The sequence below is a fragment of the Haliotis rufescens genome, unplaced genomic scaffold, assembly GCF_023055435.1.
Source record: "Haliotis rufescens isolate VD_foot unplaced genomic scaffold, xgHalRufe1.0.p SCAF_13, whole genome shotgun sequence".
Classification (NCBI taxonomy): domain Eukaryota; kingdom Metazoa; phylum Mollusca; class Gastropoda; order Lepetellida; family Haliotidae; genus Haliotis; species Haliotis rufescens.
The window spans coordinates 5239340-5256529 of NW_025963813.1; the positions used below are offsets into that span (position 1 = coordinate 5239340).

General features: G+C 40.6%; 1 protein-coding gene across 5 annotated transcripts in view; it reads right to left on the minus strand.

Annotated features, from left to right (window-relative positions):
- The window catches only part of LOC124152356 (neprilysin-1-like), an 87568-nt gene that overhangs the window by 39414 nt on the left and 30964 nt on the right, over nucleotides 1-17190 (minus strand). For 4 of the 5 annotated variants that reach the window (XM_046525278.2, XM_046525279.2, XM_046525277.2 and 1 more), the window contains one exon: nucleotides 415-1879. In XM_046525278.2, coding sequence (XP_046381234.1) covers nucleotides 415-679 — 265 coding nt within the window. In that variant the 5' untranslated portion in view covers nucleotides 680-1879. Of the gene's footprint in view, nucleotides 1-414; nucleotides 1880-1981; nucleotides 2052-17190 lie in introns of those variants that run through there. The other variant, XM_046525280.2, reaches the window with a different exon arrangement.

Sequence of the window (17190 nt, forward strand, 5' to 3'; positions counted from 1 at the left end):
TACCCTTGCCATCACCCAACCAACACTCATCACACTGTGGACACTTAAACCCAGTTTATCTGCATGAACACAATGGACTTTCCTTCAAGGTGGGCCCAGGTGGCCCAGCTGACCAAGGCCCCACACTTCGCTGTGCAGCGTTGCGTCCCTTGGGCATTCAGAAACTTATGATTGTGAGTTCGAATCCTGGTTCACCCTGATTTATGTTTCTAGGTTTGTCAGCACCATACCTAAGCTCATAGATTATGCTAAAGTGGTAAATGTCAAAGACCTGCAATACTTTAGGCTTTCCTCCAATATTAAACTGACACCCTGTGATATAACTGGCTTACTGTCAAAAGTGGTGTTAAACCCACCTCACTCACTCTAATCTTCAAACCAAATATGGAAACTAGCAAAAATACACCTCCTTACCAGACCTTGTAAATGCTACAGCAATAAAAGCGATGCATGCCAGGAAGAGCAGTGTACACACAGCCATGAGATACTTCTCTCTGCTCGTCCACCACGATGCCGGAACTTCCTGTACAGACATTCGTGGAAGGAACCCGAGCAAAGTCGGGTCGTCCCCCTTCTCCACATCTTTCCCTACCATGCCTTCCGTGTGATTCGAGGTCATGACACATCCTGTGCCACCATTGCACTTGTCCTGGGGTCTGAGGTTACACCCTGATGGCATGGTTGAAGGCCTCCTAGAAAGTCACACCTTCGTCACGGTCATCAAGGTCATCTATGGACCTGTATTGTATACGTGGAGGTGTGTAGTATCACTTTCCCCAAACCAAATCACTCTTGAACAAGGAAGCCATTATCAAAATATCTCATCTCACTGCTGTGGTGTTCTACTGATGGCTCCAGCTTGTTGGAAGAGGGAACAGAAGGGTCCTGTCCACGAAGAAACATCTGATTACCAGTAATCACAGATTTGATTTCGAAGGTCTCAGAAAGGAAACTTTAGACTCGTAGGTTTCTGGGTAAAAAAAAATATCACTTGTTTCAAAGTTTCACAAAAAAATGCATGTCTTGTTCAATTGTTACAAGTTGCAGCATGAAATAGAGTTTCAACCAGGACCTATACGACACTGGCACAAAACGTCTTGGCAAGGTTATCCAGGTCCAAAAGTCATTGTAAAACAAGCTTGTTCAAGGTGACTCTTATTCCCTGGTAACACAATGAATTTCAATGAAAGGAAGCCCAAGAAACATAAACACGGTATCCTTGAACTGCTTGTTACACAACACAAGATATCCAAAGCACACTAATATTACAATTGTCTTCTCTCTTCTCAGAAATATCCAATTTCTTACCTTCTAGAACATGTGTATAACTAGTATCGAAGGCAACTGACAGTCAACTTGATTCCTCATTAATCCAAATGCACAGTTGTTGATATCAATGTTCTATTTCTGAAGAGCGTTGCCAGAGCCGTCATCCAATGTAATACACCCTACTGTAATACACAATCACTTCAGTCAGTGCAATGGAGTAGGGATCTTCTCCGGCAGAGCAGTAATCCAATGTAATACACCCTACTGTATACAATCACTTCAGTCAGTGCAGTGGAGTAGGGATCTTCTCTGTCAGCCACCTTTACAAAGCCTCTGCCTCTTCACACATGTAATCATTCAATACTCTTTAACAAAGAGTGTGCCTCTGTCAAGCCTTGAATGTGTTTGGCATTTTCCCATCAAACAATCCCAAACCAAACCCTCACTGGTCGTCAATTCCCACCATGAAATATCATTTCAGTTCCTGCTGAGAATATGGTATAACAAGCCCTGATGTTCTCCGATCCTTCCATATTAAATCTTGAATGAATGGCATTTGGGTGAGCCAACCGTTATCAATTTGTGGCATCAGACAGCTCCAGCTCCATATCTGAAGAAAAATAATGTCTAGCTTTAGGGCATAACTACAGTAAATAAGGCTATAGCAAGGCTTGTTAATATTGTACTTAATTCTGCATGCAAATGAACCTACACTTCAACGACCCCACATCTATCACTCCTGCTGTCCTGCAACATCGTTGACAGCAACGTCGACAACGCACCGCAGACTGGGCTGCAATCAATTAAGTCTTACCTTTGTCTCTGCTCATAACAAGCAACTAGGCGTGGGGCAGGGCCTGCACACAACACAGCATTGTGTTAGATAGTCAGTACACACTGGGAGCTAGTTCTACATTGTGTTAGACATGTGATGGAGGGAAAACACTGATCAGTACACACTGGAAGCTGGTTCTACATTGTGTTAGATATGTGATGGAGAGAAAACACTAGTCAGTACACACTGGCAGCTAGTTCTACATTGTGTTAACACTGATCAGTACACACTGGGAGCTAGTTCTACATTGTGTTAGATATGTGATGGAGAGAAAACACTAGTCAGTACACACTGGCAGCTAGTTCTACATTGTGTTAACACTGATCAGTACACACTGGCAGCTAGTTCTACATTGTGTTAACACTGATCAAAACATAAAGAGAACTTGTTCTTCATTGTAATAACACTGATCAGAACACAAAGAGAACTGGTTCTACATTGTGTTAACACTGATCAGAACACAAAGAGAACTGGTTCTACATTGTGTTAACAGTTATCAGAACACAAAGAGAACTGGTTCTACATTATGTTAACACTGATCAGAACACATAGAGAACTGGTTCTACATTGTGTTAACACGGATCAAAACATAAGGAGTAAAAGAGAACTGGTTCTACATTGTGTTAACACTGATCAAAACATAAAGAGAACTTGTTCAACATCATAATAACATTGATCAGAACACAAAGAGAACTGGTTCTACATTGTGTTAACACTAATCAGAACACAAATAGAACTGGTTCTACATTGTGTTAACACTGATCAAAACATAAAGAGTAAAAGAGAACTGGTTCTACATTGTGTTAACACTGATCAAAACATAAAGAGTAAAAGAGAACTGGTTATACATTGTGTTAACACTAATCAAAACATAATGAGAACTAGTTCTACATTGTATTAACACTGATCAGAACATAAAGAGAACTGGTTCTACATTGTGTTAACACTGATCAAAACATAAAGAGAACTTGTTCAACATCGTAATAACATTGATCAGAACACAAAGAGAACTGGTTCTACATTGTGTTAACACTGGTGAGTACACATTGAGAGCTAGGTATACAATGTGTTAGATATGTGATGGCAGTTTGAACACTGGTCAGTTATACACATCCAGATTGAAGGTGGTCAGTACACCAAGGGAACACTACGAGCTGAGAGCCTGCAAGGACTCATTTTCCAACACGGACATAAACAAGGTACTCATATTCTACAGAATCACAAATCATTGTACTTCAAAGGTTATTTATTCTTCCTGAAGTAATATTATAGAGGTAATTATTCCCATATCAACAGTCTTTCATCACATTCAGGGTCAGACAAGCTGGCTGCTGGCAGAATATGGGTCCTTTGGGAATACGAGACAAGATATATATGGGTATCTATTGCTGCATTTTCTGGGATGTCTCACAGATATAGTTCACTGTGTCACTGCTGGGATTGAGATCTGGGTCACTGCTGGCTGAGAAAATGCTAAAGCACACATGTGATACCTCCGATCTGTCTGGGAGGCTCACGGATTAGTGACCATTATAATGGTCACCCCCCGGGGTGGGGGGGGGCCCATTTAACCCCGATGTTAAGTATTTCAGTCACAGGGAGTCCTATCAACTATTTTACAGGATAAAAAATTGAACAAAATCAGCAAGTTCATAGCTTTATGACCTTTATGAGTAGAAGGTACCTCCAACTAAAGTTTACGAGACTACAATAATAATATGCCCTCCACAAGATGGGATACGCTGCCGCATTGCGATGACCGAGCAGTTTTCAGGGGAAACTCTTCTATCCTGTCTATGACATCACATTATCTCTACACCCTTCACAACTATCGCAGTCAGGGCTTCCAGGTCATTTAGCTTGATGAAACCTGGGTGTATAAGAATCATTCCACTGACTACATGTGGCTACTGTCAGATGGACAAAAAGCACCCATTGTCCCATCAGGTAAAGGTGATTGTGTCATTGTTTTGCACGCCAGAACCAGTGATTCAGGGCATATTGATGGATGTGAGCGAGTTTTCGAGGCGAAAAAGAAAACTGGTGATTCTCAAAAGGAAATGAAAGGTGATGTGTTCATAGACTTGTTGGAACATCAGCTACTGCCCAATCTGAACAACCCCAGTCCCATTGTAATATAATGTCAGGAACCAGATACTGAGGCACCAACCATGAGTAGTCTGAAGGTGACCATGCAGGAATATCTGACATCTTGCAATGTCGACTTCAGACCATCTGAAACAAAAGTTCAACTCAAGGAGAAACTTTGCTTGAATAAGAAACCAGTAAAGTACAAGACATATGTGTTGGCATCACAACATATTCTCTTATGCCAGTCAGACATTGTGAGCTGAAACCAATTGAGCCTATCTTAGCTAACAATAAAGGGTTCCTGGCAAGACATAACATGACATTCCAACTTACCGTATTTGACGTAATAAGTGCCCAGGGCGCTCTCAAAATTAGAAATTGGGGGCTCTTATTAGAATATAAATTTGGTGAGAAAAAAAAACAGAGTTGAAAGATGTAAATTTTGTTGTTTATGCTGACAGCCTGAAATGATATAAAAGATGAATCTGTGCGTATTGTACACGTTAGACTTATTTTCGAGAATTTAATTGCCAATATAACACACGAGTGCATATTATACACGAATAAATACATCTTGTGTACATTGATCAATCGGAAAAGGTGCTTATTACTGTTCACTTGCCAATATATTAACAAATATCCCCCTGGGCGCTTATTAGAGCGGGGCGCTTATTACGTCGAATATGGTACACATGTCAAAGGGAGGATCAACGCAGTCTTTGCTAGATATCAGCCTTGTTCAACCAGTTATCAGATCAGTACAGATTCACATACGTCATCAGGGGCATCAGATGCTATCTAAAGAAATCATCTGTTGAACAACAAATACTTCTAATTAAAAAATCGCAACCTTCCAATACTCATCCCGTTTCATAGCTTTGAACTATTCCAAGCAAAAATAATGCTGTACATATATTAAATAATTAACCCGTCAACACATATCTCAATAAAGTCGAATAAACAGCAATATTTTGAGCCCCCCCCCCCAAACTCAGGTGATATTTGCACCTGTGAGAATGCATGAGCATACACAGGTAATTACCTCAGGTAACAGGCTGTTTCACACATGCATGACAACACATGAATGTTACCTGCATCATTGGTCGGTATAGCGTTAAAACAGCGAATGAAACAACCAACTCAGACAATTTGTTAGATTTCTGGATCGTGATGAAACAATCAAGGAGAGACTTGGTGATTAAATTACAGCCTCGCTGTTCGGAGGTGCTCGTCATCAAACTCAGGTATCATAATAAATACACAGTATGGTAGAAATATTATCGTCTTCATCATCATCATCATCATGATCATCATCACAATCAATGGGCATACTGCTACTGTTCACAGCTGGTTTGCTTGTTTGCAAAATATTTCCAGATCAGAGCACATCCACAAAACCAAACCTGCTTCACAACCCAGCCACCATAAAGATCACAATCAGCTTAAATAATCAATGAATTTAAAGTGCTACATTACTAATACAACACTGCTTCCACAATACTTACAGAATTCAACAGCATCTCGATCTCGACTGACAAATCGTCTTCCTTAACCAGAGAGCATCTCTCACCCAGAGCTAAGCCTTTAGAGAACCAACTGGTATAAAATTTAATAATCTTGAAAATTCCGCTCCAATCAAAGCACTTTCCATAAAATAAAAAATACTTATTGAAATACGATTTCCATTTGCGCATAGATAAAAACAAATATAATTCTCCCATATCTGTGATATTACTGCGAACAGCTCAACTAAATTGGATAATAAATGAATAACTAGGGGTCCCTGGGGCCCTACATACATGCCCTAAATTCTTTACCTTAATCAAATTGTATCTCCTTCCAAGAGAATATCCTGTTTTTGCATTTCTGAGCCAACTTGTGGAGGCTATAGAACCACAGGCTTGCCTTCGTTACATCCAAGAGGGGATCTTATCTAACTTTCATCGCGGATTAACCATTGAGCCTAGTTGGAGAATCTGCTCATGATAGGACAGAAGATGACGACACAAAATGAGTTATCTAAAGCTAGTAGACCCGCGGGATGAGTCACAGGCATAGTAGCTCCAGATTTATCCCTCCTAAGTAGATGAAGACGCCTCAGATCACTCTGTTTGCTTTCACGGCACATTGTCTGTGGGTGATTTGTGCTGAAACATCTGTTTGATGAAAACAATCAAAAATATTCCAAATCCTTTCCACATTTCTGCCTTGAGTATCAATCAGCAGCGCTTTGTACCCTGCCCTTTTCTGTTAAAGGCATTCTCCCATTAAAGGCCCTCTCCTTTTCTGTCACAGTTAAAGGCCCATTCCTTTTTTCACAGTTAAAGACATTCCCTTGTCTGTCACAGTAAGAGACTCACCATGTTTCTGTCACAGTTACAACACTCTCCATTTAAAGGCCTTCCCATTTCTCAGCAAAAGTTGACCCGTGAAGATTCCGGGGTAGAGTAGCTCTTCAGCAACCCATGCTTCCCGTAAAAGGTGACTATGCTTGTCATAAAAGGCGACTAACGGGATCGGATGGTCAGACTTGCTGACTTGGTTGATGCATGTCATCAATCCCAATTGCGTGGATCAATGCTCATGATATTAATCACTGGATTGTCTGTTCCAGACTCGATTATTTACAGACCGCCGTCATATAGCTGGAATATTGCTGAGTGCGGCGTTAAACAACAAACAAACAAACTATGCAAACGTAGTTATGGTAACGAAAATATAAAGGGTAATTATCAAATTCGTATAATGACAACCAACCAACTCAGCAACACCTACTTCTGTGACAATCAAATGCCCTCTCCTTAAAAGTGAATATTGAAGGCCCTTCAAATTTAATGACAGTTCTCATGATGCTTCCCATTTCTGCAATAAGGAAAGGCCCTCTCCATTGCTAAGACAGGTAAAAGCCTGGTCCATTTCTCAGCAAAAGGCCCTCTCCATTTCAAAGACAGGTAAAAACCTTGTCTATTCTCAGTAAAAGGCCCTCCCATTTCTCAGCAAAAGGCCCTCTCCATTTCTGTCACTGTTTTGCATCCTTCCTTATTGTGTAACATTAAAGGCCTACACCATTCTCAATAAAAGATCCTCTCCATTTCTAAGACAGGTAAAAACCTTGTCTATTCTCAGTAAAAGGCCCTCCCATTTCTCAGCAAAAGGCCCTCCCATTTCTGTCACTGTTTTGCACCCTTCCTTATTATGCAACATTAAAGGCCTACACCATTCTCAATAAAAGATCCTCTCCATTTCTAAGACAGGTAAACGCCTTGTCCATTTCTCAGCAAAAGGCCTTCCCATTTCTCAGCAAAAGGCCTTCCCATTTCTCAGCATAAGGCCCTCCCATTTCTCAGCAAAAGTCCCTCCCATTTCTCAGCATAAGGCCCTCCCATTTCTCAGCATAAGGCCCTCCCATTTCTCAGCAAAAGTCCCTCCCATTTCTCAGCATAAGGCCCTCCCATTTCTCAGCAAAAGTCCCTCCCATTTCTCAGCAAAAGGCCCTCCCATTTCTGTCACAGTTTTGCATCCTTCCTTATTATGCAACATTAAAGGCCTACACCATTCTCAATAAAAGATCCTCACCATTTCTGTGACAGTTAATGTCTACTCCATTTCACAGTGAAAGTCCCTCCAACATCCGTGACAGTTCCAAGTTTGATAACAGTTAAAAGTTTGCTCCATTCTCATTGGAAGGCCCTTCCCATTTCTGTAAAAGTTAAAGGCCCTGTCCATTTCTCAGTAAAAGACCATCAACAGCTCTGTGACAATTAAAGGCTTACTCCATTTCTAAGTAAATGGCCCTACAACGTACTTCTATGACAGTTAAAGGTCCTCGCTATTGATCAATAAAAGCTGTCTCCATTATACCCTTGGACATCTCAAGGATGTCAATACCTCTGATGCTATTATTGTATCATGAATAATATATTCCAATATGATGTTATTTTAGTTGCAGCTTTTACCATATATATTTAAAATAATAATAACCATAAGCATAGCACTTCGTTGTAGCTGACTGCTATTGCCGGATATTTTTTTTCTGCATGGAACAATTTGACTAGTCACTGTTGAGGCTCCCATGCTCGTGATCGTGAGAGCTATATATTGACATAGAATCGTCAAACTAAAACAAATATGACTTTTAACAAGACAAAGTATGGCATTTAAGATATATGTATCCATTCTCTGCCAACTTAAGTTTGTTTCAAGGCGTCAATATCGGTAATCTGACTGTGGTTGCTGTATATAACTGTGAGTTGTGCGATCTACTGATTACTTCACACACGATTTCACCAAATTTTTATTTTAACAATATTGAAAGAAATTTTGAATAAAATTAATGAAAAAAGTTACAAACGTAAGTCCAGATATACAATGAACACTTTTATAACCAGACAGTATAATTACATTGTGAACTCCAGAACAGATTTGTTGACATGGTATTTCCGGTGTTATGTGCTCACTGAAATGTCTTTGCATTTGGGGAAAAAACATCAAAACGCTGGCGTGTATAATGCACACCCTTTCTACACAGCTGTCTTTTGGGAAAAGAAAGTGTGCATTATACTCATGAAAATACAGTAATCTGCCAATGATAAAAATACCCAAGACTGAAAATAGCTTCTTTTACCCAGCTGCTATCATCCAGCTTATTGCTAAAAAGGCTGCTGACCTTTACTTTGTGTGAATATTTCATTGAACCATGTTGTGGGATTCAGTGATAGAGTTGTACATTGTTCCTGCTACTGCCTAGCCACAACACTGTATTTAACAATGAGTTGTACGTGTATGTTGGGATTCAGTGATAGAGTTGTACAATGTTCCTGCTACAGCTTACCCACCTACACTGTATTTAACAATGAGTTGTTGTACGTGTATGTTGGGATTCAATGATAGAGTTGTACATTGTTCCTGCTACAGCGTACCCACCAACACTGTATTTAACAATGAGTTGGTGTACTTGTATGTTGGGATTCAGTGATAGAGTTGTACATTGTTCCTGCTACTGCCTAGCCACAACACTGTATTTAACAATGAGTTGTACGTGTATGTTGGGATTCAATGATAGAGTTGTACAATGTTCCTGCTACAGCTTACCCACCTACACTGTATTTAACAATGAGTTGTTGTACGTGTATGTTGGGATTCAGTGATAGAGTTGTACATTGTTCCTGCTACTGCCTAGCCACAACACTGTATTTAACAATGAGTTGTACGTGTATGTTGGGATTCAGTGATAGAGTTGTACATTGTTCCTGCTACAGCTTACCCACCTACACTGTATTTAACAATGATTTGTTGTATGTGGATGTTGGGATTCAGTGATAGAGTTGTACATTGTTCCTGCTACTGCCTACCCACCAACACTGTATTTAACAATGAGTTGGTGTACGTGTATGTTGGGATTCAGTGATAGAGTTGTACATTGTTCCTGCTACTGCCTACCCACCAACACTGTATTTAACAATGAGTTGTTGTATGTGTATGTTGGGATTCAGTGATAGAGTTGTACATTGTTCCTGCTACTGCCTACCCACCAACACTGTATTTAACAATGAGTTGGTGTACGTGTATGTTGGGATTCAGTGAAAGAGTTGTACATTGTTCCTGCTACTGCCTCCCCCCTACACTGTATTTAACAATGAGTTGGTGTACGTGTATGTTGGGATTCAGTGATAGAGTTGTACATTGTTCCTGCTACTGCCTAGCCACAACACTGTATTTAACAATGAGTTGTTGTATGTGTATGTTGGGATTCAGTGATAGAGTTGTACATTGTTCCTGCTACTGCCTACCCACCAACACTGTATTTAACAATGAGTTGGTGTACGTGTATGTTGGGATTCAGTGATAGAGTTGTACATTGTTCCTGCTACTGCCTAGCCACAACACTGTATTTAACAATGAGTTGGTGTACGTGTATGTTGGGATTCATGGAGAATGACCCACAACCTAAATATATTATGAAAAATGAACATTTAGGAATATAAATTTACCAAACACTACATCTTTAAATTAAATAACTATACTAAAGCAGACTATTTGTATTGATTTAGGTAATCAAAATTGTGAACAAATTAAAAGAATATGCATTTCTTTCCTTTTTAGGTAAATCTTTAAGACACATCATTAAAGCCAACTAACTGTGCAAATATTGAATATTCATATGGTAAATAACAGAACTTTTAAAGAACCAAATCTGTGTCTCTTGAAATATGTTTGAACATGGCTAATGTTTTGGTTGGCTAGTGACAATTAAATGTGATCACATTTGCAAAGTGGTGTACTCATCAAACGTAGCACAACACAGTCACACCTTGCTCTGCATCCGCTCTCAGACTTACAGCTACATCTCAGAAGCTCTTGGCATGACTTAGACGCTTGTGGTAGTGTAGTCAGATTCTGATATCAGGCTGTTCATGTCCTTGCCTGATTCCATTTGCAGCATTTTTTAATAAATGCAAATTCTGTTCTTTAAATATTCTGTCGTTGTCATTGTATTCACCATATGGGTAGACAATATATAGTTAATTGGCCCTCATGGAGTATGTCTTAAAGATATGCTGGAAAAAATGCACTTTTTTAAACATTTTAGATTAACTAAATCAACATGAATAGTCTATAGTGATAAAATTATTAACTTTACAGTTGCAGTGTTGGGAAAATATATTCCAAAAAGTTCTTTTTTGTTTATATATTTAGGTTGTAATGTTCACATTACATTCCTCCGTGGTGGCCATTTTGGATTTGGTGCCAACATTGGATTTTTTTGAGTGGCCTGATATCCGAAAATATTTTGAATGTCATCACCTACAACTGTGCCAAGATTCACGTTTTTATCACAAAGTGCACAACTGACCCCACATGTATCATGAAACGGCTGAGCATCACTGAACCTTCCCTCAACAGCCACAGCAACATCGCTGAACCCTCCCTCAACAGACACAGCCACATCACTGAACCCTCCCTCAACAGACACAGCCACATCACTGAACCCTCCCTCAACAGACACAGCCACATCACTGAACCTTCCCTCAACAGACACAGCCACATCACTGAACCCTCCCTCAACAGACACAGACACATCGCTGAACCTTCCCTCAACAGACACAGCCACATCACTGAACCCTCCCTCAACAGACACAGCACTCACTCAACCCTCCCTCAACAGACACAGCCATCACTCAACCCTCTGTCAACAGACACAGCCACATCACTGAACCCTCCCTCAACAGACACAGCCACATCACTCAACCCTCCCTCAACAGACACAGACACATCACTCAACCCTCCCTCAACAGACACAGCACTCACTCAACCCTCCCTCAACAGACACAGCACTCACTCAACCCTCCCTCAACAGACACAGTCATCACTCAACCCTCCCTCAACAGTCACAGCACTCACTCAACCCTCCCTAAACAGACACAGTCATCACTCAACCCTCTGTCAACAGACACAGCACTCACTCAACCCTCTGTCAACAGACACAACCACATCACTCAACAGACATAGCAAATCACTCCCTTTTCCCACAGAATCAATACGACACCCAAAGCAGCCCTGTCTCATTGACTCTAGTGAACTTACAATTGCTTTTAAATGAAGAAATCAATCCAATTTTAGTCGATGATCAGAGGACACTGCAAGCTATTCACTCCGTCTCTGCTAAACCATCCTCCATGGCAAGCCTTGGGTACACATCCTGTAAGTCCACACCACACATGTTGCCCTCACACAACAACTGATGGTGGCAGTATCTTTCACCCAACTGGTCACACAGTGGCTTGAGAACCATAAAATATTCATCTGAACTTAGGCGCTCAATCTTCCTGCTCTCATCTTGCTCATATAACACCCAGGACAGTGTGGAGGCATAGATTCCTTGGTTCTGAGACCCTCATTTATGTTTTCATTGTCATTCTCTTCAGGGTCTGCAACAAATAATCCTGCGGAACAGCCACACAGTTCTCATCAAACTTTCATTGTAGTACCATCATTGCTTAAGTTGCTCACTGGTCGTGATACTACTGGAATATTGTCAAAAGCAGCATTAAGCCCTATTCACTCAGTCCTCTGAACTGAGGAAATCTCTCTTCTCTCTGACTCACTACTGTCTTGACAGTGCCAATTCAGTGAACTATGTTTATAACAAACAGGCTTATAACGGACTAATGGATATCAAGAACATATGTTTTTTGTCCCAACCATTTGCTGTACATATGCTGTATAAATGCTTGTAACGAACGACGGGTATAACGAACTCAAATTAGTGGTGCCTTTGTGTTTGTTATAACCGTAGTTTATGGTATATTCATTGAATCTCAGTTTCGCTTTCATACAACTCTCACTTTGGTGCCACAGTTCTTTTACAAAAGATGTCAGTGCATAATAACCATGCCCCCCCCCCCCCCCCCCCCCCAACATACACACCCCCCCCTGCCATGCCCTGCCCCGCCCAGCCCCCCACCCTGCCCTGACACGCCCCACCCCACCCTGCCCCGACCCGACCCGACCCACCCTGCCCCGCCCTGCCCTGATGCCCGGCAGGGTAACTACAAATCTTTTGGTGTGACTGGCCAGAGGTCTGAACCACCAACAATCTGCTCTCTGGGCAGATGCCTTAAAACAGGGGGAATCTTCTGTCCTTGCCATCACTGAATACTGATGCTTGTTTCATCAAAACCCATGAAGAAAAGCTTTCATGACACAGGGTCACTTGAAATCGATTGATTTGAGAAAGCCATATTTCAAATCCAGAGAAATCTTTAATTATTCATTCTGGCAAAATGTTACAGGCTATTAAAAGCTCCTCAATCTCCTCATTTATTAATAAATGAGTCACTTATATCTGGGCTTTTAGTTTCGACAACTTCATGATTTTGGAAGATTATTAATGGCTCCACAGATCTCATCATCAGCAACAACACGCTCGGCATAAAAAGGGATGAAACAAGGTCTGGTCAGGTTGGTGTTAGCATACTGTGTCTGAGCGGGTTATCCATGTCAAACTGTGGCACGGTTTTTCAGTGGGCTGGTTCTAAAAATAATCTGCTGTAGTCAAAATTAGTACAAGCAGTCACAGACACACACCTGCATGCAAGTCATCGTGTGAGTGAAATAATCTTGAACACAACGTTTAACCCCATTTCACCTCACCTCACCTCATGACACCAAGGTTCCAGAAACTGCACACTGCAATCTGAATGCAACAACCGCCAGACCCATCACAGCACTAACACAGCATGAACACAACACTAACACAGCATGAACAGAGCACTAACACAGCATGAACAGAGCACTAACACAGCATGAACACAACACTTACAGCATGAACACAGCATGAACAGAGCACTAACACAGCATGAACACAACACTTACAGCATGAACACAGCATGAACAGAGCACTAACACAGCATGAACACAGCACTAACACAGCATGAACACAACACTAACACAGCATGAACACAGCACTAACAGCATGAACACAACACTAACACAGCATGAACAGAGCATGAACACAGCACTAACACAGCATGAACACAGCACTAACACAGCATGAACACAGCACTAACACAGCATGAACACAACACTAACACAGCATGAACACAGCACTAACACAGCATGAACACAGCACTAACACAGCATGAACACAACACTAACACAGCATGAACACAGCACTAACACAGCATGAACACAACACTAACACAGCATGAACAGAGCACTAACACAACACTAACACAGCATGAACACAGCATGAACACAACACTAACACAGCATGAACACAACACTAACACAGCATGAACACAGCACTAACACAGCATGAACACAGCATGAACACAACACTAACACAGCATGAACACAGCACTAACACAACACTAACACAGCATGAACACAGCACTAACACAACACTAACACAGCATGAACACAGCACTAACACAACACTAACACAGCATGAACACAGCACTAACACAGCATGAACACAGCACTAACACAGCATGAACACAACACTAACACAGCATGAACAGAGCACTAACACAACACTAACACAGCATGAACACAACACTTACAGCATGAACACAGCACTAACACAGCATGAACACAACACTAACACAGCATGAACACAACACATGGTAACATCACTTTTTGATAGTAATTCATAAACACCTGCTTATGATTTAGTCGGAATCATAAAATGGACTCTGCTTTTTAAAGAGATTTCTTGATATTGTAGAAAAAGGTTTATTGCTTTAATTTACAAACAATCAACTTTTCATAAAGACATTTTCTGTGTGATTTGCAAAGATCTAACAAAAAATGTCTGAACAAAAATTACAAGTTTTTCAGACCCAGCAATCACTATGAGTGGGATAACATCTGAAATATGATGAAATATTAAAGAGTGTTAAGGTCCAGGATCTGACATCAATTTCAAATTTTAATTAGTGTCCAGTATGATTTTTGTTGTTGTTGTTCAATGCTGCAATCAGCAATATTCCAGCTATATTCCAGTCAGTAAATTATCAAGTCTAGACCAGACAATCCAGTGACTGCCATCACGAGCATCGATCTACACCTTTGGGATATGATGACATGTATCAACCAAGTCAACGAGCCTAACCACCAGATCCCGTTAGTCGCCTCTTATGACAAGCATAGTCACCTTTCCCTGGTGTGAAACTGAGACATAGTCTGTGTGTAATTACGGAAATTGTTAATATTTGATTTAGTGGACAACCAACATTACGGCTAAATGAGTTAATCATGCTTGCTTTGACTCAGAATTTGTTCAAGCATTACAGTCATAATTTAAGACAAGTAGCATAAATCATAAATTCATCTCATATAATGGATTTCATAAAAATGGATGTTTAAAATAAAATACTAATGTCATTCAATTTCTACTAAATAAAGAAGAACTGACTAAATTTTTAAATCATGTAATTGTGATCCAATCAAAATGTCTGAATCAGTCCATCGATGAAATCAAGGTGTGTGTGTGCGTGCGTGCGTGTGTGCGTGCGTGCGTGTGTGCGTGCGTGTGTGTGTGGAGGGGGAGGTTAAATGTCAAATTAGCATTCAAAATAAACATAATTTGGCATTGTATTTGCAGTGTAATGACACTTAAAAAGAGCTTATAGATTACTCTGACCAAAGGGGTGAGTGAGTGAGTTGGGTTTAACGCAGCTTTTAACAGTATTCCAGTTATATCACGGCATGTCAGCTTAATGTGGGAGGAAAGCCGAAGTGATGCAGGTCTCAGACGTTTACCACTTCGGTGAAACCCACGAGCATGGGTATGGTGCTGACAAACCTAGAAACACAGAACTGGGATTCGAACGCCCAATCATTGGTTCCTGGCATGCCAAGGGACGCAACTTTGCACATCAAATTTTTGCGCCTGAGAAGACTGGGCGACCCGGGCCCCCCTATGACCAGAGGAAGTCTAAAAACAAAACAACCATACAACGATGTCAAACCAAATAAAAACACATAGACAGAAAACAAAGTAATTTCTCACCCAGAATCAACCTTCATGAAGAAGCACTTCAGTCTGAGGGTGTTAATGTCACAGACTTATATCCCTGCAACAATGCCAGCTTAGACTGCTTATTACAGAAGAGGGGGTCGCCATACAAGCTCACAATGACAGCTTTTTACCAGCCACCTCATAGTTACGTCCAATCAACTTGGCGTCAATGTTTTACCAAGTCCGTAAGAACATGACCAACATTGACATGAGTTTGTACTCTTAACAATACCTTATCTGCAATATTTATGGCTGTCTCCATTTCAATGCCATAATTACAGACATCTTAAAGGACAACCATTTCAAGGGTCCAGGATTTGGGTTTGAGATGAGGATTGTTCTTTTTTATGTTCAGGAGCTCTATTTTTTTTCCTCTAAAATTAACATGTGCTCACTTATTTTTATTTGGCAAATAAATAAACAGAACGAACTGTATTCTTTGGACACTTTTCTGCAAGAAAATGGTAGATTATTTTTGTACAACAATGTGAAGCATATGTACATTGTATTCAGTAAAAGGTAAAAGGGGGGCTTCATTATTATTTTACTCCTCCCTGCTGAAAATGAAACAGTTGCTCGGTAATGGCAATGACAAAGCACATGTAAAAGAAATTCAAGAAAAACTGGGGGCTTGATTAATATTTTTGAAAAAATCCCGCCCCTCACCCTGGAAAATGGCTGCAAAACTGCTGTTGAGGCATCAAGCAAAATTCACTCACTCGCTCACTCCCTTGGAAATCAAATGGTTGCTCCCTTATTTGAAATGGCAATGATGCCACCAGCTTCGGTAATCGATGTGTGTGAAAAGTTTCATGAAGATAAGTATAGATCTTTTCCAAGTTCCAAGTCGTACCATATTTGATTGGTCTTGTGGGAATATGATATAGTATCAGAGCATGAGTGAGTGAGTGAGTGAGTGTGTATGGTTTCACGCCACTTTTAGCAGTATTCTAGCAATATCACAGCGGGGGACAACAGAAATGGGCATCAGAGCATGAGGACAGTTTGGTAAGTGAGCTTATATATTTTCAACTTGTGTCACTTGATGGTCCTCACTGGTCTACAGTTGGTCTGTTACCGTTTGGGCTGTGCAAGTTATTGTAAGCATTTATACATCACAAATAACAACAATAATAATAACGATTATATACTGACGGAAACTAATAAGTGAACAATGAAAAATATGAGCAAATAAGCTTTACTGTACATTTGAAATAGTGCGCAGACAAATTCAACACGTCAGAATCAAATGTTGCGATGTGTTGGTGTGCATTGTTTCCAAGGCGTATTTGGTAGACCAGGCTGGGAACCCACGATAGCGTGTCATTTCACTGTGTTTGAAACCAAGTGTTCCCTTGTTCATGTCCATCAGTATATTTACAGTGTGTGCTCACGCGCTACACCCCAATTATGTCAAAGGTCATTTTGAGGTCCCTGTGAAGTATGCAACCCTGGTCATATTTCAAGCCAA